Source organism: Lethenteron reissneri, chromosome 33, assembly GCF_015708825.2.
Source record: "Lethenteron reissneri isolate LAM-NWPU_2019-01 chromosome 33, ASM1570882v1, whole genome shotgun sequence".
Classification (NCBI taxonomy): Eukaryota; Metazoa; Chordata; class Hyperoartia; order Petromyzontiformes; family Petromyzontidae; genus Lethenteron; species Lethenteron reissneri.
In genome coordinates, this window is record NC_083811.1 from 9467444 (window position 1) to 9493381 (window position 25938).

The 25938-nt window shown below is 44.3% G+C and overlaps 1 protein-coding gene across 18 annotated transcripts in view; it reads left to right on the top strand.

Moving 5' to 3' along the window:
- The window catches only part of MICAL3 (microtubule associated monooxygenase, calponin and LIM domain containing 3), a 136016-nt gene extending 115518 nt beyond the window's left edge, over positions 1-20498 (top strand). For 12 of the 18 annotated variants that reach the window (XM_061564540.1, XM_061564541.1, XM_061564539.1 and 9 more), the window contains 10 exons: positions 30-148; positions 2269-2322; positions 2837-2887; positions 4689-4796; positions 5353-5446; positions 8504-8557; positions 11744-11815; positions 15703-15802; positions 16448-16521; positions 17351-20498. In XM_061564540.1, the coding sequence (XP_061420524.1) occupies positions 30-148; positions 2269-2322; positions 2837-2887; positions 4689-4796; positions 5353-5446; positions 8504-8557; positions 11744-11815; positions 15703-15802; positions 16448-16521; positions 17351-17535 (911 nt within the window). In that variant the 3' untranslated portion in view covers positions 17536-20498. The remainder of the gene's footprint in view (positions 1-29; positions 149-2268; positions 2323-2836; positions 2888-4688; positions 4797-5352; positions 5447-8503; positions 8558-11743; positions 11816-15702; positions 15803-16447; positions 16522-17350) is intronic. The other 6 variants (XM_061564547.1, XM_061564544.1, XM_061564543.1 and 3 more) reach the window with 6 other exon arrangements.
- The last annotated feature ends 5440 nt before the right edge of the window (positions 20499-25938 follow it).

Genomic DNA, 25938 nt, shown 5'->3' on the forward strand with positions numbered 1-25938 from the left:
GTAACCCGTGTGCGGTGCGCAACGTCTAGTGGCGCTGCACCCTGTGCTGGCCATGCGGAGGCAAGCCAGCCAGACAGAGGACGACTCGGAGCTGTCGAGCGAAGAGGTGCTCAACGACCCATCCTGCCAGCGTGGGCGACGGCGCGAGGTACGTCCCCACGACTACGGCGCGGCGGGCGGCGTTGCCCGCCTCCCGAGCCAAGCCCCACGGGGCCGGCGGTTTGCGTTACCGTCGCGGAGTAGGCCGCTAATTGCTGCAATTGATCCACAAAATGCGTCCGCCTGCTGAAAAATGGGCATGGGGACAATGTGACAGTGTGTGCCGGTGCGTGCCAGGTGTGTCATGTCTCGAATGTACACGCAGCCTTGCAACAAAATTACAAGTTGAGTGACTGAACTTACACGGCACGATATCCCTCGTTAAAGGATATGGTGTCTCACCCAGCTTTCACCTGGCTCTATGACTCTAAAGGATCATTAATTATTGACTTCACTCACTGCCAGCTTTAACCCCGCTTTTTGCTGACTCACACACTCATCGGGTATCTCTGAAGGATAAACGCCGGTCACCCTTAAACTCGTACATAGTCATTCTTTGCATGTGCAGACGCCAACTATTTTGCTTTTAACGCATATGCTACGCATGCTGCACTGTTAATGTATTAATTCCGGTGTCGTTTATTAATATTGTTTTGCTGACTCTAACATTTGGAAGCTGTATTTAAATGTTGTGTTTTTTGGCACGTATGCTGGATGGAGCATGCCACCGAACTTCTCGTTTTGCCTGTCGTGAACACATTGTTGGCTTTAACGCTTTGACGCGTTTAACATGTATAACAAGCATGAAGGTGGAAAGGTACTTTGACATGGGCAGTCTGTTCACTTTGACCGTGTCCCCTGACTTCAGTGCGGCTGCTTCATAGACAATCGCATTGCCGTGTGCACGAATTTTATTTAATGTGGCTGGGGCACATTACACGTTTTCTGCAATTTGTATTCAAGCCGTACAGAGCATTAAGTGGCTTTGTGGGAATATCACAAGTGGAACTACATTGGAAGAAATTGGCCATCCGTGCACGGCAAGCCACATAAATTGGGTTGAGTAATGGTTGCCTTAAAACTGTCTTCTCTCGGTAACCTTTTAAACGTGCACTAGAACCATGACTATAAGGTGTAGGCTCAGGGAATGATGCAAATATATTATAATAGTTATTATATATCTTCTTGGTTCTTTCGGTAAAGTCACGTAGAAGGGAAGTAATAAAATAATAAAAATAAAACATAATAAAATAATTCTCACGACGTTTCGGCCACAACGCAAGCAGCCGTCCTCAGGTGAAGACCAGGTCTGTCGGGGAGACAGCGTCTGAATGAAACACCACCAGGCTTGGAGCGTATATTTAAGCTGGGTTGGAAGGGGGGAAGGGCGCCTTGACAAAATAATTTCCATATCAAGAGGAATTATATAGTTTTTATATACGGTAGCATCATCATTCATGCAAAGTTAGTCTTACAATAGTGGACTATCCGCGAACACTGCGGTGTATATAGATGAGGGAGGTATCAGACGACTAGTGAGTGTTTATACGTGGGAGGAACCAGGAGAAAATCCACGCATGCCATGGGGCAACACTCTGAAACAATCTGACACCTAATCAAAATGTGCACTGTCCAATATAACAGACGTTAATGCTGTTGTCTTCATTGTCAGCATTAAAAATAAGATGGCAGGTTTTGCAATGAAAGGGCCTTTTGTGGCAGTGTTCTTTGAAGCAATAATGACATATTCTTGGTTCTTTCGGTAAAGTCACGTAGATAGAAAAGAATAGCATTACAATTTAAATAAATAGACAATAATAAAAGCAAAAAGCTAAAAAATTACTTGCTACAAGTTTTCACTTGAAACAAAGAGGACCATCTTCTGGACAAACCGTAGGCATTTGGGTAGAAACACATCTATGTTGTAATGGTGTTGATTAATAATAATTTTACAAAGCAATTGGATAGTCTACTTTCCCACTCCAATCTCAAATAATGATGCGGTAGTGCATTTTGTTATCAGCTGTTGTATCTGTCACCCATTCGTTATTAATTGCACATTCTTAGGACAGGGTTCAGAGTATCGATAGAAAACCCAATTAATTAGTGAGTTGCTATTCCTACAATCATGGTTCTTCTGCAACACCACCTCATGCTGGCTTTGTGCGGTATCCATCGCCCATCTAACATTGCACCCCTGTGTTCACCCACGACCCATGGCATGCACAGACCCGCGATATTTTTGACCGCGTTCAGCCCCTGCTAAGAGAAGGGCAGTTACAGGTAGGACCGTTGGAGACGGGATCTCTTCGTTATCCAGGCCACCTCCTGTGAAACGAGAAATGTCGACAAACACGATTGCATTTCGTTTTTTTTCTTCCTTCTTTGTGGCTTTGTTATAGCAATGCAGACATAACCATTAGAATACTTCATAATTGAACATGCATTGTTATATTTTTATTTTAGTTCTGGAAATTGATTATGCATTTGAATTCAAAATCACACCAAACTTGTTTGAGCATTTCACAATAAAAGTACACATAATGAGTGAATTGCTGCACAATAAAATGTTCGTGTCCCTTCTAGCCAGTGAAGTGATTTATGTCAGACCTATTCATGAAAGAAATCGCTTAAGAACACTTATTAACTCACTTATTCTGGTGTTATTACGGATGGCGCAATCTGCACTGACACACTCATTTTACCAGATGCGTGTCCATCCATTGCTTCCATGGTTTCCCCTCCCGTTCACCGCCTCCGTTTATTTACTGACCTCTCTCGTTCCTTGTGTTTGAAGTTCACTTATGTTCCGCATGCCTTGGCCTTCAAGAGCTCGTTTGTGCTCAAGGTAGTACTAAAGCACGCGCCCTCCCGCCAAGTTTGTGCTTCACTGCCTGTGGCCTGATGCCAGTTGTGGTCACTGCTTTCCATGTCGTGCTGTCGCGTGTGTTCACGATTGCATTCTGCAGGTTTGCTCTTAAACTGCGTGATCTCCGCAGGTGCCACACATGATGACAGCCCTCCCAGAGCTGTAGAGGACATCTCTAACACAGTGTAATGTTCATGTCCTGTCATCGATTGATTTTTACCAGATCTATTCATGAAAGTACAAATTTTACGTTAGATAAGATTTTGGGCATTCCTATTGATACAGAGTATATCACGAATAACAGACATGTTCTATATTAACGTTATATCCGATTATGTGCAGTTGGCTATCGCTTCATGACAGGACATTTTTTATTTTTGTTCTGCTGGTATCTGGGATGGCTGTCCTCAGCTTATGAATCAATGTAGGTTTAGTGTTTCAGCTTTAGATGTGTTTTAAAATGTGTGCCGGTGAGTGGGGGAAGATGTGTGCAAAGTTAATTGATGGAATAATCTCGATTTGAAGTTTTCGTGACTGCAGGGATCCATACTCTTTGGTTTATTCGGAATAATGTGCGAGTCACTTTGAATGTCGGTTTCAATTTTGTGATTAGCACCGCTATTTTCCATGTATTTACAAAACAACATGTGCGATTTTTGGGAGGGATAATGTCATTAATAAGCAAGCGCGATGAATCAACCGGGAACTCTGAAACACAACGTTTGATTTCTGAGGATCGTTTTAAATATTTGAATGCTTCATTTGTATCCGTATGCCTCTCGCTTAAGGGAGGCTTCTTGTCTGAGACCAGCAGAGGGCGACCTCTGCATTCAATTTTAAAACACCTTTCCCGTCCACAGTGTAAAAGACGCAATAAATAAATAAAAGTTAACACTAACATGCAAAGTCTAGTTACACACGATTGCATTGCAATGCTTCTTATTCCTTTCGGTCATACAAGTTTAGTTGTTATTTTTGATTGTGGACAATATAACAGTTAGTAGGCTACAGCCCCTTTGTCAAGCCACTGCTGAGTGAGGGGCAACGCCATACCATGTCACTCATGTCGGTTGTTTGACCATACTTCACCATAATGGTTAGTACAAGTTGGTCAAGGGAGGATCCCCAGGACTGGCTCGTTTTTCGCTTGGTAATTGAACTCGCGTCACTAAGTTCACAGGGCAATGCGGTAACTGCCGAGTCTGCACTCTGTCCACTGTATTTGTATTTCCTACGACGCTGGAAAAGACGAGGGTGGGAAATCCCAATACTCATGTCTTGAAAGTTCTGCTGGACCCGTAGGCATAGAGAGATATATAGGGACTTCTCATCCATCTTATATATAAACGTAATGTAGGATCCATTTAATTACGTCCATAATATAGTTTTTTTTTGGGTTAGATCGCAAATAAATAAATGTGACGTTAAACCCGCCACCACCCGACACAACCAATTAGTAAAGTTTGTCACGTAAACAAAACATGCTAATTCGTCACTAGTTCAGCACACCGATGTGTTGGAGAGTAACCCCACACCATTTCGCGATCTAATCCAAAAAACATCTATTATGGATTACATTGATCGCAAAAGCCTATGTCATTAAATTACGTTTGCACCAAGTAAATAAAACTCATTGCCCAGAGAAGAATATGTTTGGAAATCAGTAGTGTGCCGAGTGCAACCCGTTTTATACCCGGATATGACAAACGTGAAGTGGATGGCTCGCCGAGCCATCCTCTGCACCGTGCCTGCCTTCACCAGTCGCTGTGTGTGACCCCAGAAGCCGTACACGGAGGAGGAGCTGAATGAGAAGCTGACGCGCAGGGTGCAACGTGCGGCGCGCAAGCAGGCCAAGCAGGAGGAACTCAAACGGCTGCACCGTGCACAGGTGCTCGCCGCGTCACATCCGCCGCGCACGGCACAGTACGGCACAGCTCGGCACAGCACGGCACAACACGGCACATTTCGTGATTTATGTAGAGTCTGAGCACATTTTTTTTGTACCCATTCCCATTCCGATGACGTACATGTACGACATTAGTTTTTCTTACGATTCCGTTCCACAATGGAACCGGAAGAAAAACGAAAATAAAATAACTTTATCGGTACCTAGGCTCCCACAAATCCATGCGGAAGGGTGTGTCGTGCAGTTTGGCGCCATCTGTTTTAAAATGTGGTCGTGTCGCTACAGTTCTTTGCGGTGAGTACAACGTTGTTAAAATAACAGCATTATGCTTCTATAAATACATTTTTCCGTGATTTTAGTGATTTGCTTACCTTTCTTATACTTTGCAATCCTATCGTGTTCTTGTGTTGTATGTTGTTGTAACGTCGCGACCTGCCCCCGACTGGACATCTGCGAAAAAGTGCTTGCTTTATCACTCATCCGATTCCTCCAGTATAAAGATTCTGATTCAGCTGGCCATGTCGTGTATCTGCTGCAGATCATCCAGCGGCAGCTGGAGGAGGTAGAGGAGAAGCAGCGAGCCCTGGAGGAGCGAGGCGTGGCCGTGGAGAAGGCCCTGCGTGGGGAGGCAGGTAGGCACTCGCCGGAGCTGCCCACCGCCGCCACCCTCGTCGCTCCCGCCGGCGAATTATCCACGCTCGTGTGACGCTCCGCCGGCCGTCGTGCGTTTACCGATGCCCCGTTGACGCATCTAGGGGGGGGGGGGGATGGTCAGAGATTGCTGGAAACGGAACCGTGGAAACCAAAGTTTGTGTCTTAGAAAAGCGATTTGATCATGGATATTGATCCTGCCACAGCCAGGGCTCTCTGGCAAGGATCAAATCATAATTCTGAAACAGCTGCAAGTGTGAGCATTACAAAATTGATACGGGAGATGGATATTTCACCATCATTCACACTAACTGATAAAAGGAAAATCACGAACTCATGTTTTTTATGTTTTTAGTCATTATGAATGCAGACTGTGTTTATTGGCCCGTGTGTGTATCTCACTGCCAGTAAAAACCCCTTCATTTGAAATTTGTATCTTTAAATTGGTTTTCCAGCAATTACATTGACCCCCGAGAGTATCGCTCATCTCTTGTTGAGGCTGTGATGTTGAACAGCCTCACGCTACTTTTAACTGAATCTAAGAGAATACACAAGTAGCACTGTATGCCCTCATGCACTGATCTGAACTATGCCATAATGACTGCCTAATTGTTTGCCTGATGTTAATTCTTTTGAAGCCAAGTGATCTCCACGATTGTGCTCAATGCTTCTTCGTGTTGTAAAGTATTTGGTGCAGTAAATGTGTTTACTTGCTTTAATTGTAAAATAGACACTGTTATAGTCATGGCCTTGAACTGTGTAAATATATAAAGTGTAATGGACACTCGGGGCATTTGAAATCCTTTGAGAACTTGTTCCTTTTTACAATAATTCTCACCAACCTAATTTCGCATTACAGTAGAAGCCCGATATAGCACGGCTCATGACACCATAGATTCGGATATATACTGTGGGTCAACTCATGTCCCCCGAAAAAACAAATATAACTCGTTAATTGGCTGATCCATACCCCAACTCTACACCACCTGCCCTCCCCTCTCCATTGGTAGCACATGTGTAGTTGGGCAAAATAGACGCAAAAAAAGACAAAGATCTCCCATATAACCTTTAGCAGACTTTTAGGGCAAGTGCTGTTAGCGAGCACCTATGAAGGCCTATACAGCACCACACCCTGCCACCTTTGCCTTCCTTAGTTATGTTTACACACCACACCAAGTACTGTATTCATTTGAGGCTGAGTCGACCTAGGGGAATGCCAGGACCGGTTCAGATAATTGTCACTGGTGTTGGCCTTGAGCGGGAATTGATCTCGGGTCGCCGGATTCAAAGTGCAGTGCGTTAACTGCTATGCTACCACTCCGCACAACTAGACACGGAGGCACACATACAGACATGGAGACACATACAGACACAGGGACACAGAGACATGGATGCATTTTCCATTATAAAGCGGGTAGTCTATCATACCGGTGTTACTCGCGTCTCCCGCCGCCTGCATTTTTCGGGCTTTTACTGTATTAAAAAACACATCTCTATGCCCTGCTCAGGTGTCATAGACTAAATGTGCTTGACAGTGTAAAACACGTAAAGCTGCTTGATTTTTTATCATCCAGTCTCAAAACGTTTCACTGCCTCTCATACTTGATGTTGGTGTCCACTTATTTTGCTTTGTAAGGCACTTCTGATTGTCGTCCATCGTCAGTCAGCCAATTCTCTCTCGTGTGCATTTTGTTGATGTTTTTTCGTTGTTCAAGAAACTGTGATTTCTTTCTTCCGTCCACACTCAAACTGGCAGGTCCTCTCAGTAGTGACTAACAGACAGGCCTAACTTTCTGCATGAGCCAAATGGGGTTGATCGGTGTAGGACGATAATGCTTACAAATCAATCCTAAAATCAATTTAAAATCGTGCAACTACTGTATGTACAATATTGACGGAATGAAACTGTTTTTGCACTAAATAGATTGTAAAATATACGCATATACTCGTATACTCAGTAACAATAACTATGTGCCTGCTCTCTGTTGGAAAGCCAATGCACCCACGTGCGTAGCAGACGTCCGCTAAAAACAAAACGGCTGTTGTCCCATCACGCGTAATATCAGAGTTACACATCGACAGTCGTTCCTGTTTAAGTTGGCCACCGTTGAAGCTAATTCCCTCGGTGTTTAACCACAATAGTCAGAGCCAACTGCAGCCTTCAAGGCCACACGCAATCTATTTTACCCGAGATCAATTGACGTGTTTAGTGCACGTCACCCAGTTAATTTGCAAATGCAATCTGCCCTCTGCTGACGAGGGCAAGAATTGGTCTTCTTCCAATGCAGTCTGATGGCACAGACTGCTTTGTTTTTTCCCCCAGATCTCAAAATGTATTGTTTTCTCTCTCTCTCTCTATCCCCAGGCACATAATGCGTACACGTTACGTAATAATACTTAATGAAAGCTATCGCGTATTGATTGGCAGTTTGATGGTGCATCCAAATTCAATGACTTGGGCCCTGCCTTTCTGTGCTCTGTCTTCTGTGCCTCCTGCCACATTGCATGGAGCGTTTCCCGGTTGTTTCACCTGATGCCAGATGTTTTTGATAAAAACACTATTTCCGATATTTTAAAAAATGAATGCAATGATCATTTCATTGCCTGTTACCATGCAGCTTTCTTTGCCTCAAAGGTAAAGCGGTAAACTTTTTTTTAGTGTAGTGCATGATTACAAACTTTCTGATTGTTTACGATTTCTGTTTTTTTTCTCATACGTTGACGCCAAGCCAATCGATGTAGACTATTTTCTTATTTACTAAATAATATTTTAAAACACTGCGGAATAATGCCTGGCTCCTATCGCATTTCAGTAAAAACCCCATCAGCTTTTGTCTATGCTTCTGTGATCTTGCTGGTTGTCAAATGGCGGCGTTGCGTTGTGTCCGCCAAGTGCTAACTCATGTATGTCTGCAGCTTTATGTCTCCTGCGGCCTCTGCTCGTGCTTTGTGTTTGCCTGGTCGAGACCTCGGTCATTGCATTGGGAGTGCACTGTGTAATGCAGCATCACTAACTCTCTCTCTGCTCCCTCCTGTAGACTACTGGGGAGACACTAATAACACTGTAGATATCTACGGATTACAGCTGGTTGGTATGTATGCTGTGAAGGCTGCTTTCTGTCCGTGTGATAGACACTCTGTCCTGTTCAAAGTGGTGATTTGGCTTGTTTTTCTTTTCTGGTGAGCCTTGTGTTTCAGTTTAGTTGTGGGCGATTTTGTAGATGTAGCATTTAATGAACCCACTTTAATCTAATCATCATCAATCTAATGGATATTGCAACAAAGCCACTTCCTCACCCACTGGAGGCTTAAAAGTGTTACAACAAAGTCAAGGCGGCCCGTTCAAAATACAGGCAGCATCTCCTGTAATTAAAACTCGTATTGCTCCGCGTCGTTCAGTTAAATCAGAAAAATCGACAAATTGCAATACGTTAATTATTGGAATGTTCAAAATATCACTAGTTGCACATTTGTGCAATCGGGGATCAATGTTTTTAACCAAATATTTCTGGCAATGTATTGCACGTAAGTTAAATAATAGCCTCTAGTATGAATGAAGTGTCTTTGACTACATCCATTATTGGGTTGATGGTGGCTGCAAGTCTCACACTGTCTGAAGGTGGTGATAATGGGGCATGAACTAGACTGAGTTTTTCAATCCCTCGACTGAATGGGCCTTGCGCATTTAATAACATTTCATTTAATGTATAAGGGATTCATTTTTGAGTTCTGCGTTATAAGCATTCACCTCATTGCCACATCAGTCTGGTTAGAGGCTTGCATGTTTAATCTCATGAAAAGCATCTGGAAAAGACTGCGCTTATGTCTGTGTTTAACTTGCACCACATTCCCTTAAACTGGACGTAACCGCAGTTGTAGTCCAGTTGTTTTCAAGTGGGTTGCCTCACTTTGTTTCCTTTCTCATGAGTTGCATAAAAAGAACAATCAAACAATGCATGTAAAGCAAATGGAAATTCCTATCAGCATTTATGCAATCACTGCCACTGTCTGGTTGATTGTTTTTTTTTCTCTCACCCATTTTCCTCTTCCACTTTTCTATGAATTTGTTTCTGTACTGAAAAGTGGGGGTCGTTATTATTTCCGGTAACTGCAATGCTGACTGCTTCACATTTCAGGATTGTCACAGCTGGCCAGATATTCTCAAGGATGACACTTTGCATTTCTGTACTGTTAGTAAAACATCATCATCGAATTGTGTCATTTTAATTACCAGTCAGTAATTTTTCCTTGTCGGCAACTTGTTTTGTCAATAGATATATGCATAATTGGAATTGAAGACACCAATTTTCAATGTCCTGAATGTGTTCTGTCACACAATTTTACTAAAAGAAAATTCATGAAAAAGCATTAATACAGTCTAATTGTAATTACCCTGATTTTAAAACACCCTGAATATGCTTCATGTAGTTGTGAATTACTTCTAAGTGTTTAATTTTGATTAAATGCGCTTGTTATTTAAAATGTCAACCACAGAAAAATGGACAAAGGGTAATTTTTCTTGACATTCATCGCCACCGAATACAAAATAAGGCCACGTTGTCGATTATGAACTTGAGCCTCGCTCACCTAAACACATTTCAACGCGGACCGTGGAGCGGGTTTTCAGGTGCTCGTGTCATACGCAATCGCCGCCTTCACCTCGCGTGGCGTGGCGCCTGGTTCTGTAGCCAATTGCGTCGTGCGTGGAATCTGCTTCGTGCCGCCGTCACCAGTAGAGTTGTGGCACGACGTTCACAGTGCCTCTTCCCCATTCGAGGTGCCTCCGTTGATTTCTCCAACAGCGTAGCCCCTGAAGCGTTAAGCGGTTCGCTTTGATTCGCATCAACGTGAACAAAAATGGCGTATGGTTACAATGTAATAGCTCGTTCATGACCACTAGTCAGTCTGGTATGTATGTATGTTCAATTTCTTTCACACCATACGTAGTCAGCCGTACTAATCGGAGGTGCAGGGGAAGGTCAACAAGCTAAACACAAAAGGCAGTTATAAAGAAATTCGTTTTCAATCTAGATTTAAAAGTACATAGCTCCAATGTCTTCCTAATGTTAGAAGGAAAAGTGTTCCAGACGGCCGCAGAAGTGCATCGGAAAGTGCGCGATGCAGTGACCGTCTTTGTTTGATGATTAGCCAAAAGCCGGTGCAGGGATGAGACGGAGTTTGTGTGATGGGTTAGTACATTGGTTATGACGTCGCAGAAGCTTATCACAATGAAAACTTCAAAAATCTTGGTTACGCTCTGATTGAGATGAATTACGTTTTCGTAAACTTCCTTGTTTATAACGGTTACATATTTGGTGGAATCCAAACTGCTCTCTTAATGTTGTTTTTGTTTTGTGTCATTACGTTTGTTATGAATTTTTTTTGTCTCTCCAAAATGTCCGGTCACTACATATGCATACATACTACATGTATGTTACATAGTGTGGTGTGTATGTATATTTATACGAGTATGTATGAGTGCGTGTCTATTTATATATGTTATCATTTCCTTCCCTGCGTGACTGCATAACGGAATATGAAATAAATTAAGATGCAAAAAGAAAGGAAAACGCCAGACGAAAGTCTTTCCGTGTTCTGATCTTAAACTCACTCTCCGAGCCTCGAGTTCTGTGCGGTTGCATCGGACACAAGTGGGCCCCGTGCACCCGGTGTGCAGTAAACGTGCAGCAGTAGCATTCCTTGTGGGGGTCTCTAAGCTTCGTGGCTGTGGGCTTCATGCCGGCGCATGCTTTTAAGCCCATCTCCACCAGAGCTGAATCGTTCGCTGGGAATCCACTGTTTTAGCTTGAGGTCCCTACGATTCAGAAGCACTGCCACTGCACCCATAAATTAACTTGCGCGTCGTATTTTTCTCCACCTGATTTCTTATTACGTATATTGTTTTCTCACTTTATTTCCTCGCCTGTTTTTTTGTACGAGTTAAAAAAAAAATCCAATCAATTTTTGCGTTGGTCACATTCTTCATGCGGCTGTCACCTGTACCTTCCTGTTGGCATTGATTGCCCGCACCCCTCAGCCGTCATTGCTCTTGAGCCACCACGGGCTTGCCTCTGCTCACACCTCCACCTTGCCCACCACCCCCAACCCCTCCGGACCTCCTATCCCCCCCCCCCCCGCTGTCCTCCTCCCCTTGCCCGTGCCACCCCTTGCCCCCCACTACCTCCTTACACACGGCTCCCACCACCTCCTCCCCGACTCCCCCCCCCCCCCACACGCCTCGACCACTCTCCTGCTCTCTGTGTCCTCTGCTCCTCAAGTCGAGTCAATAGCTGGACCCCCACAACGGCGCGCTCTTTCCTTCTGTCCTTGCTGTTCTCCGAAACGAGGAGGTAAAGTATCTTGCTGACGGCGCAGGCAGTGGGCCTACAGCCCCAAGGTGCTTTTACCGGGGTGAGGGGTTGGGGGTGGGGGGCTGGGGTTAGGTCCCGCACCCAGAGCGGCGGAGAGAGGTTTTACATTTTTCAGTTGCCACCTTGTTTGACTTTGTTCGAGGAAAGGTGTCTTTTGCTTGTTTTTGAGCTGCTTGGTTCAAATCTTAAGCCGACGGGATAGGTAGGCATGAGAGAACACGACATTCCGTATCAATATTTACCCATTAACAATTTGAAATCTTCTTGTAAGCCTCAAGTCACATTATTACCACAAATAAAAGATCAGAATTTGGTACTTGAATAAATCCTACAAGACAACTCTAACTGTAAAGCAGTGTTTTGTAAAAAAATATCCTCAGCATGCCTTAATTCTTCCCGTGACTTGATGATTCACATCATGTAGCATTAACCACAATCCTTTTTAAAAACACATAAATTACATAACACTGGTTCTTCCAGATGCAAAGCCAAATTTGTTATGATTTCCTGGAGGGCATTACCGTAACTCCTATAATTTGACATTTCCTTAACGAACCTAAAAAAAAATCTCGTAAAATATTTATCAGGCGTCTCACTAATTCAGGGTAGGGTGTGGGGACACAGTGGTTGTATGTATGATGTATGGTTGAAGTTCTAGTGCATAGCGCTGTGAATATGCCAACCTGAGTCCAAAACCCACCTATGGCTAGTGTCAGTGGTGAGTATCGAACTAGTCCGGGCCCCTTCACAAACCCGCACTGATGGTGAAGTATGGTTAAACAACCCACAATGCTGACACGACGTGGGGAGGCCTCCATTGAACGGTGTCTTGAGTGAAGGGGTTTCAATTGTTACATTTTTTCGGGCTTTTAGTTTTTTCTGTGCCGCTTCCTAACGACACATCCACCGGTACAGCCTTCACGTCCTTCCCAAGGCCTTGGCTTAACCATTGATTTCGGGTCAAGACTGGCTGCAATGGTCTGCCGTGTATTTTAACCGCCGCATGTGAGCGTCTAAACTATTACCATCCAGAATGCTGATGGCAATGTGCTCGCGTTGTCTCTAAACCCCCATCTGAAGACTTGTCTGCCACCCATGTGTTTTGTGCCCATGGAACGTTTAAAAAAACAACATATTTTTCATCATTTAACAGCATGTGTATTTTCCGTTGGAGTGTATTTTAATACGACTGTCTTGTTTTTGCATCATTTTCTCGAGTACTGTGTGTGTCTGCTATTTAAAACGTGCTTCTGTCTATCTCACTTAAGAATTGCCTTATGCTGAGTCTCGTCTCGGATGGAAGTCCGTGGAAGTCATTCCTGTTTACTATAAACATCATTACAATAATGCGATCATGAAAAGCTATTAACACAGTCCATAATTGCTTCTGCTACATCTCTGCATCCAAATCTTTGTGCTGCCACATTTTTGCAATATAAATGCAAAATGTTAAGCAGTACCAAAGTGGTGCCTTCCACACATTTCCCTTTTTCATGCGAATCTGATTGCGAACGTTAAATACGCTTGTACCATGTTAATGTGCTTGTTGAGCCTTCATCAGTCGCCGGTTCTGAAGACCTCTGCTCTCAGCAGCTCCCGTTGCATTGTGTAAACATTTCATGCGAATGGCGCACGTGGTCATTGCTAATGCAGTCGGCGCGACTGCTTCTGTGGAGCCTTTGAGCCTTTCTTGTTCCCGTTTGAGCGTAGGTTTCTAGTCCCATGTAAATCGCACTAGAACCATCACATCTATAGATAAGGGTTAGACTCGGGTTAAAGAGTCTTCTCATTTTTAAAAAATCCTTCACTTACAGCTGTTTTGTAACAGAGGACCTGTTACTCCCCGAGTCATAAATGATCAAATTGCGATTCATATTTCCATATTCCCCGGATTATATCGACACTCCAGAAAGTAAGACGCACCCCCAATCTTTGCAGTGGGTGTTCATGTTAAATAAATCTGGTCACATGTGCACACACATCGACTGGATTATAAAGGTGCACCCCAAACCTTTATTGTAAAATATAGGAAGACGTCACGTCATAGTCCCGGAGAATACGGTAATTGTTACATCTCTGTCCACTCCAGCAATGTCTATATTTGGGCAGTTGCCGTTATCCGTAATTTTTCATTGTATCATCACAAGGTCATGTGAAATGTTCCGGGGGGGGGGGGGGGGGGGGGGTAACAATGTGTCTTATTTGCGTGTTTGCTTGTTTTATAAAATAACTTATCTTACTTTTGATAACAAACATCGCACCAGCAATTTGAAGTAAAAAATACTTAAATGCATCACAAGCTATAGCAATATCAAGTTGTAATAACCTATTTAAAGTATTTTTAATTTTTTATACACACCACACTTTGGTAACAAAAAAGGTCCTGCATTTATGAACAAGCAAACAATGCAGATCATTTCAAGTGGTGGCGTAACCCATGTTTCTGGATGATTTAATGCAATCATTTACCAATCACTTCTTAACAATCGTTCTAAAACCCTTCCGCAGCAGGCATTATAAATTACCTGCAACATGTGACTCTCATTCATTTCCTGTACAGAACACATCACTGCTTGTCACGTCGGTCGGCATGCGTTTCGCGCAGTGGAGCCCGCTTGCACACGACATGATGGCCACTGTTGCCGAGAACGCACACAGCTTGGAGGGGTGGTTGCATCCGGGGTGGGGGGCACTGCTCTCTTTCTCTGCTCGAACAATTGAAGCGGCAGAATCAGGAGCACATTTCCCACTGAGTCAAGCTCATTTGAGCTCTAAGAAGCTTTCTTTCACGGGCGACTCAGCTGGCGGCAGACAATTTCAGTCTAAATACACTCCCCCTCGCTGCCCCCCCCCCCCCCGCCAAGTTTTAAAGTTGTGAAAGAAAAATTTAAGCGATAAATAATGTTGAAAACAACACTGTCGTGTTTAATGATTCATAAAATAAGATGATACAATTTGGGTGCTGAAAACCACACTTTGCGATCCAGATGAGCATCATTGCCCACCACATCCAAGTTGCGTGTGCTTTGATTGTTTTTACACCACATCGTGTCCTGGACTGTGGTGATTGCCAAGTGGGTTCCACTGTGATGTCATTTGCATTCAATGTGCCACCAGGATGAGTAGTGATGCGATGTTTAATCCAAGGTACAGGTTGCATGAGCTGTGCATTTCATTCATGCATGTTTGCCTGCATGCCAGGAGCGTGCGTTTTAAAATCTTCATGCGATGTTCAAACCGGACTTCCTTCACCGCCAGGGATTTAATGCTGGGTTGACTCTCACCTTGCGCAGCTATAGAGCATGAGCACCATCCAGTCTCTGCACCACCAGGAATGGTGACAGATCACGGGATTGGACCATCAGGCCCCTAAGGGTAAGGGAAGGAAAGGGAGTGACTCATAACATTGGGATGAATGTGAACTGTGAGGAAATGTGTGTTTTGTTCCAACACTCAGAGGTGTGATTCCAATAATAGTAGTTTTAATCATTTGACAAATGGTAGCACTTGGAGTCATACCTGTTGAGAACATTTACACTTTGCTCACATTCCGCTCCACTTTGAGTTACGTTACCCCAAAGCAAATTGGTACAGGACATTTCAATAGAGAATGCCATCCCTGGAAATTTGACATTTAAATAACCATTCCACTTGTTCAGATGTATTGGTGGGGGGGTCGTGGGGGGGGGGTAATGTTTAATTCCCATTTTCACTGCGGCGAGGAGAAAAGTGATGACCAAGCACAGTGAGAGGGGATGGAGGCGGCAGGGTGGCTCTCCCGGCGGTGAGGCGTGGTCCGGTTTGGCGCGCTGTGGCCACGGCTGCCCGGCTGCTGAACGCGTGCTGCACTCTGCCGTGTGTCGCAGGACTCGGGAAGAAAGACGACCCGCGCCTCATGCAGGAGTGGTTCAAGCTGGTGCAGGAGAAGAACACCATGGTTCGCTACGAGTCCGAGCTCATGATCTTGTGAGTGGCCACGTATATATCTGTACCCATACATGTTTCTGGTCCGTGGCATAACTTTGATTTTCTTGGATGTTAAATTCACTGTCAGTTGTCAGCTCATTGCTTGGATCTTAATTATTGTAACTGGTTAATGTGTTCATCTGGTGGAGCGGTGGCACAGTAGTTGGCACACTATGCTATACATTTCCAGTCGCTCACAAGAAGATAAGTGGCGACTGATATCTAAACCTTTCCCAGTAATCTCCCCCCCCCCCCCCCTGCACTCAACAGCACTGATCAGCACAGTGAAATATGGTAACAGAACTTCCAAGACCTACATGGTGTGGGCAGGCTTCCATCCACCAGTTAATTTCTGAAGAGCCATCTAATATATATATAATTAATCAACTGGCATGTAGTATCAGAGTAAAAATATCCTTGGAGGACAAAGGCATTGAGTGTGGTACTACCTCTACAGCTTTCTCACGTCACAGTAGGTTGGTGTTCTCCGATCAAACTATGTTGAAGGGAGTGGTGTTTGTGTGTGTGGTGTTTTGTGTGTTTTACTGGACATCTGAAAAAGAGCTGTATAGCTTATCGGACCCCTCCAGTCTAAATACATGTTCTGATTCTCTGATTCTGTGTGCACGCATGGTTGCATTACAGTGCCAGAGAGCTGGAGCTTGAGGATCGACAGAGTCGCTTGCAGCAGGACCTGCGTGAACGGATGGCTGTCGACGGTACTGACACCACTGGTCCCCACTACATCCCTCCACACACAAGTCCCCCCTTCTCCATCCTTCAGACCCTCCACAAACCGAATGGGAACCTTCATAGTTCAGGACTGGGGCTACAAATGTCTAAGTAAATTATTTGGAGATTACCTTAAAAATTAGCAATTTGAGTAGTCCTGGCCAGTCCACAGTGGCTCCATGGTTTTGAATATTGTTTTTGTCTGAAGACATTTTTACAGCCGCGATCAAAATTTCAGAGAAGCCCTTTGCTGAGCACGGTTTCTGTATTTATGAATGTGGATTTGCAGACCCCGAATGATGCTTGCGGTCCAAAGGGTCGGGACCCCAATTTGATAACTTGTACAATGTCTTGCAGATTCACTGAGTATCGGGCGTTTTTAGAAGGGTCCTGCATTGAATTGTTTGGCGGGTTTATATTTTAAATGGGTGTCTTGTTTTATGTGGGGAAACCAGATTACTCAGAGAAAAGCCACACATACGGCTGGTTAACACTCAAAGATCAGCATAGATCCACCAACCCTTGCCTCAGGCTGCTATGGAGCTATGTCGTGGGCAGCAGAGGGCAGTGCATAAAAATCTATTATTATTATTGTGCTGTACACCGCTTCCACGTCTGTACTCCTCGCCTCCACAAATCCTCGTGGACCGACGGTGGCGAGGTTCAGTCAAACAATCCGCTACGGCCGCACGTCGCGGGCGGGGACCCTCTTCCCGCGGTGGATTGGCAACAGGGCCATGCGCGTGCGTCGCGGGCGACCGCATCCCTGACGCTTCCGCTTTTCGCTCCCTGACTCCGGCGCGGACTCGCGAGCAGACGCGCAGAAGAGCGAGGCGGAGCTGTCGGAGGAGAAGCGGATCCTGAGCGAGATGCTGGACGTGGTGGAGCAGCGCGACTCGCTCGTGGCGCTGCTGGAGGAGCAACGACTGCGCGAGCGCGAGGAGGACCGTGACATCGAGGCCATCATGCTGTCACGTGGCTACACCTTCAACTGGACGTGAGCGCCGCTGGCCCCCTCCGCTCCCGGCCGCTGCATTGAGGGTGGTTCTTTGCCGGCTGAATGTCGAGTGCGGGCCTCGCCGCAGCGCTTGAGGAAAGAAGGAGGGGGAGTGTAGCTCGTAGGCTGCTGGCCCAACGGCCTAACAGTGCCAGCCCTCCTGCACTACAGTACGTCTTCCCGTCTCCTTCCTCTCTTGTTTATTTAACAAATTCTTAAATTTCCTCCTGTCTTGATTTTTGCGGTCATCTTTTTTGTTATCGTGCAGGGTAGCTTCACTGAGCTGTGAGCAGCTCGTTTTGTAAGTAGGCCCATGCTTCCTTTCAACTGGGCACTCGTGCTAAAGAAGCTTTTCCACGGTAATACCGGCACGCGACGATGGGCCTGCTCCTCCGAACAATGTCACAGGGGTCAGCAAAATGGAAACAGGCATGGGGGCATGCCCCCGCATTCGGCACACCGGCGTTTTTTTCGCCGAGGTGAACCTCCTGCCTCTTGCCGTCCACCAGTGACGCCTGCTGCCATATTAAATGCGGCACCCCAAATTCCTGAATTGCTGCAGACGTCGCTCAACGACGGCGTGATCCTGCGAAGTGAACATCTCATCGCTGCAATGTACGCTTCGTGCTCGGAATTCGTCGGAGCTGAACGTTCGAGAAAAAAAGGCGCCCTCCCCAAGCTTTTGGCTGTCTTAACGCATCATTCCCACTTGGTTGTCTGAAAAAGCCATAACACCGCATCCGCGACTGCTTTGCGGTCATCAGCGCCGGTTGCAGCTTTGATAGCCCCAGGTGGCACAGGGTGGACTAAGTGTTGTGGAGTGCGCTCTCTCACTTTTTAATAGAGTGGGAATTTGTACATTCTTTGGGAGATTTTTTTTTTGTTCCAGCCAACTACAGGCTGATGTTAGGTTTTTAAGGCAGGTCACTTTCATCATCATCATCATCGAAACTTCAAAAGGGTGTATGTAATGTTTTTGTTACGTGTTTCATGTTTAGATTTTATAAACTGAGTTATGCATATTTCACCCACTGCCATTTTCTTGTTGATTTTTCTCTCACTAAATTTGTATGAACTTTTCAAAAAGTATTATTTAAAAATTCACTGAAACCCAACACCTCTGTTTAAGAATCAGAAGGAAACCATTACATCTCAAGACCCCAAGCCATCATATGAGCACATAAATTCTGACACCAGCTTCTGATGACTCCTATTTGTTGATCATTTACACTGGCATCATTGACTTGTGTTTAACGCAGTTATGCTCATCAGATATTTCTCCAGGACGTAACTCTTGTCGGGTCTGTGACCCATCGATCCCAGCATTGCTTCAAACCACATGGTTCTGAGTCTGACTTACCCTTGACAGCACTTAAGAATTCGGTGGATTTATTTGCCTTGCCTGGAGGAATGTCCGTACGCAGTTCATAGGTCACATCTCACTCCTCCACTCCACCTGCGCGCCGAACAAATGTATCCTTCGTGGAAACACCTGAACACTTTCCGCATTCACTCCGTGCACGATCAACACGTGTGAGTGGTAACTGGAAGAGCTCAAAAGGAAACATTCTGCACTGGGAGGATCTGCCGTAAAGATACTGTTCGTCAGATTCTCAAATGTGTAAGGATCGTCATGTTCTGTTGACAACGAACACGGCCAAGGTTACCTAGAGGCGGCGTTGTCCATGCAAGAAAGCGTGTGTATCCATATATACACTATATAATGACACCGTTGTATATATATTTACACAAACTATATGTTCACTTTATGTTGTTAATAAATATAAACTGTGTGTGTGTGCGCGCGAGTGCGAGGTGGAGTGTACATACTAAACACAGTTGGCAAGTTGTCCCACAAGTATGCATGTGTAGGCTTCACGTGTGTGTATTTTAACAGGGCTTTTAATGAGCCGTGTGCGTTAATAAGGATCAAGGACTGAACTAAAAAAGTAAAAATGTGCATTCCCTGCTTCCTGCGCATTAACTTATCAAAATGCTGCAATGCTGTATGCAATACTTTATAATGTACGTCGATTTTAGCTGTGAGGAAGGTCAATTTTACAACCTTATCTTTTTTTCTTAAAATGATGTAACTTATCATTTTGATACACTGTTACCCACCGGTTTACATAACTGAAAAGAAAAAAATAACTTTTCTTAAAAAAAAATCACAAAGTACCATCACTGATTTATGTGCATTTACCATAACATAAAATACAGCACATACAAAATACCCTGAGAGTGAATGGTTAATTGCACAGAGGTTGAATGTGCAGTTGCAATCTTAGTCTTTTTCTGTCACACAAACTGACATTGATGTGTTGCTACAGGTCAAGTGATGCAGCAGTCTCTCCGTGTTGAAGTTAGCTTTGGTAATTCAGCACCAACCATTTGATTATCACAATTGCTACATTCTCATTCACCCACCTCGGTTAACACTAATGCTCTCCCGATGTTTAAAATTCAACAGTTCGCATTCACAACGCTTTACCTGCTATTATCTGCTAATCGCAATGTTAATACATTGCGAAGTTGACGTACGCAGTTAAAGTTGCATTTGATATTGTTATTCATACTCTCTTGTTATTGTTGCACTGTTGTAGGATAAGCCACGCGTGCGTGTCGCTGTTGTATACAAGGTCGTATGTTTTGACTCGTGTGAATGTAAATGACGCTCACTCTGACCGGACACGGCACACCGTGACGGTGAGGTGTAGCCCGGTGCTGGGGTCTTGGTGGCCCTCGGTGCGACACTGGGCCGTGACGACACAGTGGCGGTCGGGGGTTATTTATTTGTTGCACATTGCGTGGCGTCAGGAATCTTAAGTGGGGTCCATTTTGCCATTGAACCCTATGGGGTTTCCCATTTGTTCGCTCATAAGTGTTCTTACTGCAAGCTCACACACCTGTTTAAAATTAGGCTTTTTTTTTGTTAAAGTCACTCCAATAAAACTGGTAGTTAATGTATGTTGTGAACGTGCAATACTTTTTGTCATTATGGGAAAGCTTTCAACTGAACAAAGTGCTGTTTTTGTGCTTCTGCGGACGTCTGGAATGCTCTCTCCTTCCGATATTAGGAAGCCATTGTAGCTATAAACTTTTCAATCACATAGCTTGAAAAGCTATTTAGAACTGAATTTTGTGTTTAGTTTGTTGTCCTTCCCCCACACCTCCGATGAGCATGGTTGGCTACGTACGGTGCGAAAAAAGTTCAACATACACACGTTTAGTCGTCGGTGTTTTATGTTCTGGACAGTTGAACATCATTACACCTCAGTTAAAAGGTATATATGGATCGCTAACATTCAGCAGTACTGCGTTTAGAGTGAACAGAAAATGCATGGGATCGGATAGTGAGCTAACCTCAATGCAGCTTATTTGATTTTAAAGAAGAAGCTTAACATTGAATCGTAGCCATAGATATACAAAACAAAATTGTAAAATAGATACTGTATTAACATATGCCACAATGGCTAATTACACAAAAGTTAATTCGGTATTTAATGAGGGATATGTAAAAAAAGAGGTTAGAAATGAGTTACTGCGCAGAGAAACTAAACCAGCAGGAGTATTTAACGCAAAATATAGAGATGAAACTGCACACACTGAAATGCTACATCTGGTCAATTTTGCTGTACGGAGTAGAGACGTGGACACTGACAACAACAGCAACAAAAAGGCTCGAAGCTTTCGAAATGTGGCTGTATCGAAGGATGCTGAAAATCCCATGGACAGCCAAAACCACCAATACACAAGTTATGCAAGATATGGGCACTGACAGGCAACTGCTGAAGACCATCATTAGCAGGAAGTGTTACTACCTAGGCCACATTGCCCGAAACGACCACAAATACCAGCTATTAAAGCAAATCCTGGAAGGAAAAATAGAAGGGAAAAAACGACCAGGACGGCCAAAAACGACATGGCTCAGTAACATCAAAACATGGCTACAATTAACAACAGCACAAACTCTACACGCCGTGCTAGACCGGGACCAATATCATCGTGAAGTCGCACACGCCGTTAGGCAGCACTAAAGAAGAAGAAGATAGAGATGTAGGCGTATCTGGTTTGGGTGCGTCAACAGAATGGAGAACAAAGAATGACCGTCAGTGACCTCGTCCTGCTGTGTGGAAGGAGCAGGAAGGAGAGGTCATCCACACGGGGTGTGATTTGACGACTTTAAAAAAAAGGTGGATGACTATAAAACTCCACGGGAAGCGATCGCCACGATCAAAGAAAACCGTCAGAGGAAGATGATCGTCCATCGTCATCGTCAGCCTTGCATGCGACTGCTGATGGAAAAGCAACGATGAATTGGCATCGCAATCATACGGTCAGATGGGTTAGAAGTGTCGTATGTGAGGCTGGCTTGTACATTCTGATGAGCTCGGTTATACATAATTCCATTGCAGGATGCATGCCTATCGCCGAGACAGCTGGTGAAACATTGGAAAATTGATGTACGCTTGAGTCACAGCCACAAGAGGGCAGTGATTATCTGTATAATGCTCATTGTAAGGGGTGGTGCAGCTGTTTGGCATTGTGCTGACAACCTGGCCACCAGCAAAAGCCAAAATCAGAGGCGAGTACCCCCCCCCCCCTCTTCACCAACCTGCAGTGGTTAGTGGTCAAGTATGGTCATGCAGCCCTTATTGACTGCCGTGTGGAAGGCCTTCATTCAGAAGTGGGCTGACAATGGCTGAATGAATTTCGATTTAAAGCTTTCGTGACTGCAGGGATTCATCTTCTTGGTTCTTTCGGTAAAGTCACGTAGAATGGAAATAATAAAATAATAAAAAGAAAACAATACAATTTTATTATGTTTTATTTTTATTGGTTCTTTCGGTAAAGTCACGTAGAATGGAAATAATAAAATAATAAAAATAAAACAATACAATTTTATTTTATTATGTTTTTTTTATTATTTTAAAACAATAATATTTTCTTTTATTATTTCCATTCTACGTGACTTTACCGAAAGAACCAAGAAAATGGCTGAATGATATATATTTATTACAAAATAAAAAAGTTACATGGGAGCATTAGCAATCTTTAAGTGTATGAAAAGTAATGCTGGCCAATTCGCATGATCCCTTGTGTGACGGTCGAAATGGACCAACCCTCACACCCGGCTGAGAACTGATGTGATTCTTGGAATAAAATATTATTACTAACTAATGAGGTCTATGGGATCTCCATTACAGAACCCCTCCTATCTGTCACCCATTTATATGTAGGAGTTACAGGGTTTGTCAAAGTACTTGCCAGCAAAGCTGCACTTGGTCTAGGGTGTCGATTAGAAATCCAAATACAGTATCATTCAAATATAATATTCATTCTCAGTATAAGCCGTTTCAACAGCAGTATTACTCCAAACATATCCTCAATTACCAGAGGCCGAGTGAAGAAAAATACTGCAGAGGACGAGTGTTTTATAGACGGCGAACGGCATGATTGCGACGTAACATTAGTCCTTTCATAATACTTTGCATGTCACGTGATGTAACCATAGATTATATTAATGCACACAAACTAATCAACTGGAAAATTGTGGCCCTTTTGGACAGCAGCAGGACAATGCGATAACTATTTACAGTTTTCACTTTTGTCGGAATTCTCACCAAAGTATATCCACTAACGCTTAGTGCTGCCTTGTACCTCATGGTCCTTAAATTGACAAGGTGTTCTCCCCATCACTTTGGAGGACAGTTTGGACACTGCTTAAGGGTGACTAAATTCTAGCACTTTCTGGAAATTACTTACAGAAATTAAATTGGATTGGTTTACTTGTGTAATGATCTTATTGCGATGGAGTCCCTTAGCTATCTGATGAAGGCCTTACAACCCCAGTAATGGATGACATCAGTGGACCTATCTGCTCGTTCCCATCCATCAAGAGCATCAACATTCCCTCACTTTCCATTCAAGACGAGCATTATCGGTATACCGAGCTTCCATTCAGCCTTGAATAGGTGGAATGTGTAATTAAAACATACTTTAATTGAGCCAGAGAAGGTCATGTGTGCATGTTTATCCTCATGTGGACAACAAACCAATCAGGTAATCTAAGGAAACACGACAAAACCCCATTATACGAAAGCATTCAACTCTTCAACATATAAATGCAATCTTATCGCCAGCAGATTCATATCCACCTCGAGGCGGACATTCAATCAATTGTTGGGAGATTGTACCTCACCCGTCACAAAGGCCATGGATTGCAGATCTCCTATCTCTCTCGGAAGTCACAGGTCAAGGTCACGGATGTGCTATTTCTGCTGGGTCGACAGCGTTCCACTGGGGACATGCTACAGATAGGTCACCAGGCTACACATGTGTCCACTGCAGTTGATGCTTGAATCCCAGTTGACTGGACATAGCATCCATTCCTACTCCAGGAGTCCGCATGAGTGGACCTCCATCTGATGGTGCACTGATGGCAACATCGTCAAACACGACACTCCATGGGCCTCCAGCCGTTACAACAATAGATACCGGACAATGGACCTGGAGCGCCCACCTGATTGGTCAACCGGCGCAGGATGACAGCAGTCGACGTGCTGAACACGCAAGGGCTCCCTGAAGTAACAGACCTCTGATGCCTGAGATGCTGCCATTGTGTTGAGAGGACAATGGGACTCGTTCGTTCGCAGTCCACCTGTGGGTAAGGACCGTGGCAGGGCTGACCGTTTCAGCAGTTCCTGGTGGGATTCAACTTAGCCCAAGAATTGCTTTCATTAAAAGCACTGCATTCTCTTCATGCGACAACCAATGGCAGGAGGAAGTGGGAAGCAGATGACGGATGCTTGTGTTGCGCCCGAAATGTCGTGATTTATTTTATTTTCTATCTACGTGACTTTACCGAAAGAACCAAAGAGTATGGATTCCTGCAGTCACGAAAGCTTCAAATCAAGATTGGGAAGCAGATATTTTATATAAGGACAACATTGTGTTGTGCTAAACGCTGCAGTGGTACCTTTATATTCTTAGGTTTTTGAAGAGTGTTAATGTGCTTCATTGGGTAGGTTAAAGAGCTAGCCGCTGCGTCTTGCGGTTACCCTGTTGATAGTTTCAGCGAAAGGAAGTCCACACGACTGGTCCTGGTAAGGGAACTTTATTGTTCTAAGCAACGCCAACGCCAATTAAAGGTTGGGCACGCACACGGATCCTTACGGTGAGACATCTTCTCTCGGACCTCCTCTGCTCCGTTGTCTCCCCCTTTGTTCTCTACCCTATTCTTTTTTCCCTACCACTGGGGTTTCCCCCACAATCCCCGTGTCCTACCTTTCTTGCCCCCCCCCTCTCCTTATTTCTATCGGCGTGGTCTCCTGTCCCCGATGTGACCCCTACACTCGGCCCCAACGCTCCTCCGCGAACTCGCCGCACGCCACGAGCTGGACTTGTCACGGCTTTCTCTGCCGTTAAAATTGGCACGAGTCCCATCACCCTTAAAAGAGGTGCATCTATAACAATCACAGAATACGTGAGTGTCATTGTCATCGCCTTAAAAAAAAAAACCCCCGATAATTATTTTGCGCCTTTGAAGCGCTGCTTTTATATTTACCAGAGGTGATGATGGGAACATGTAATCGCGATGGGCTGGCCTTCTGTGTTCGTCTCGGGTGGCATTTCAAAATTGGTGACATTTTAAGAATTTTCAGCAACCTCGGCACCTGTCAACTTTTTTTTATCTTATTTCGCAGCAGCAACAGCAAGAGCCTGAAAGTCACACATCAAGATAACAGCATAAATGACGCTCTCTGCAGGTCCTCTATCAATGCGGTTGGCATAAAGCAGTTCCAATGAGCGTACATTTTCTGGCGCTACAATGGCTGTGAATTGAATGGCAATTTTAAAAAAACGTTTCATCTTAATAAAAAAAGATTCGGCTTTTGCTGAGGTGTACACCTTCAAAGCAGTAGCCAAAGAACTTTGTATAGGATAGAGCGGACTTCTGGAACGAGTCAGAGGTCCATTATTTTGGCAAAAATGGCAAGATGAGCACAAAAAGGACACACAAAGGAGGGGAAATTGAATTATAATGCTGCGCAGTGTCACAGACATCCATTTTTGTGACTTTTTCATCAGCGACACGCTGAAAAAAGTTACCTCTGAATTGAATTTTCCACATCAAGAAACCATGAAATGCATTAGTCATACTACTGTGTTTTGGTATGAGCATATCTGTAGAATGTCAACAGATAAGTAGCAAAACAAGCCTGTTGGAACATCAGCCAAATATATCCTGCACATGCATTTCTAAGGTCGTACCGCACCAATGACAACCTATTATGAGAATAGGTTTTACCCTTTCTAGCAATAAAACAGGTGTTAAGGTGTTAAAACACCAAACAAGAAACATTTTGCAATGCATCGTGTCTGCATTAACCACATATACTTGTGG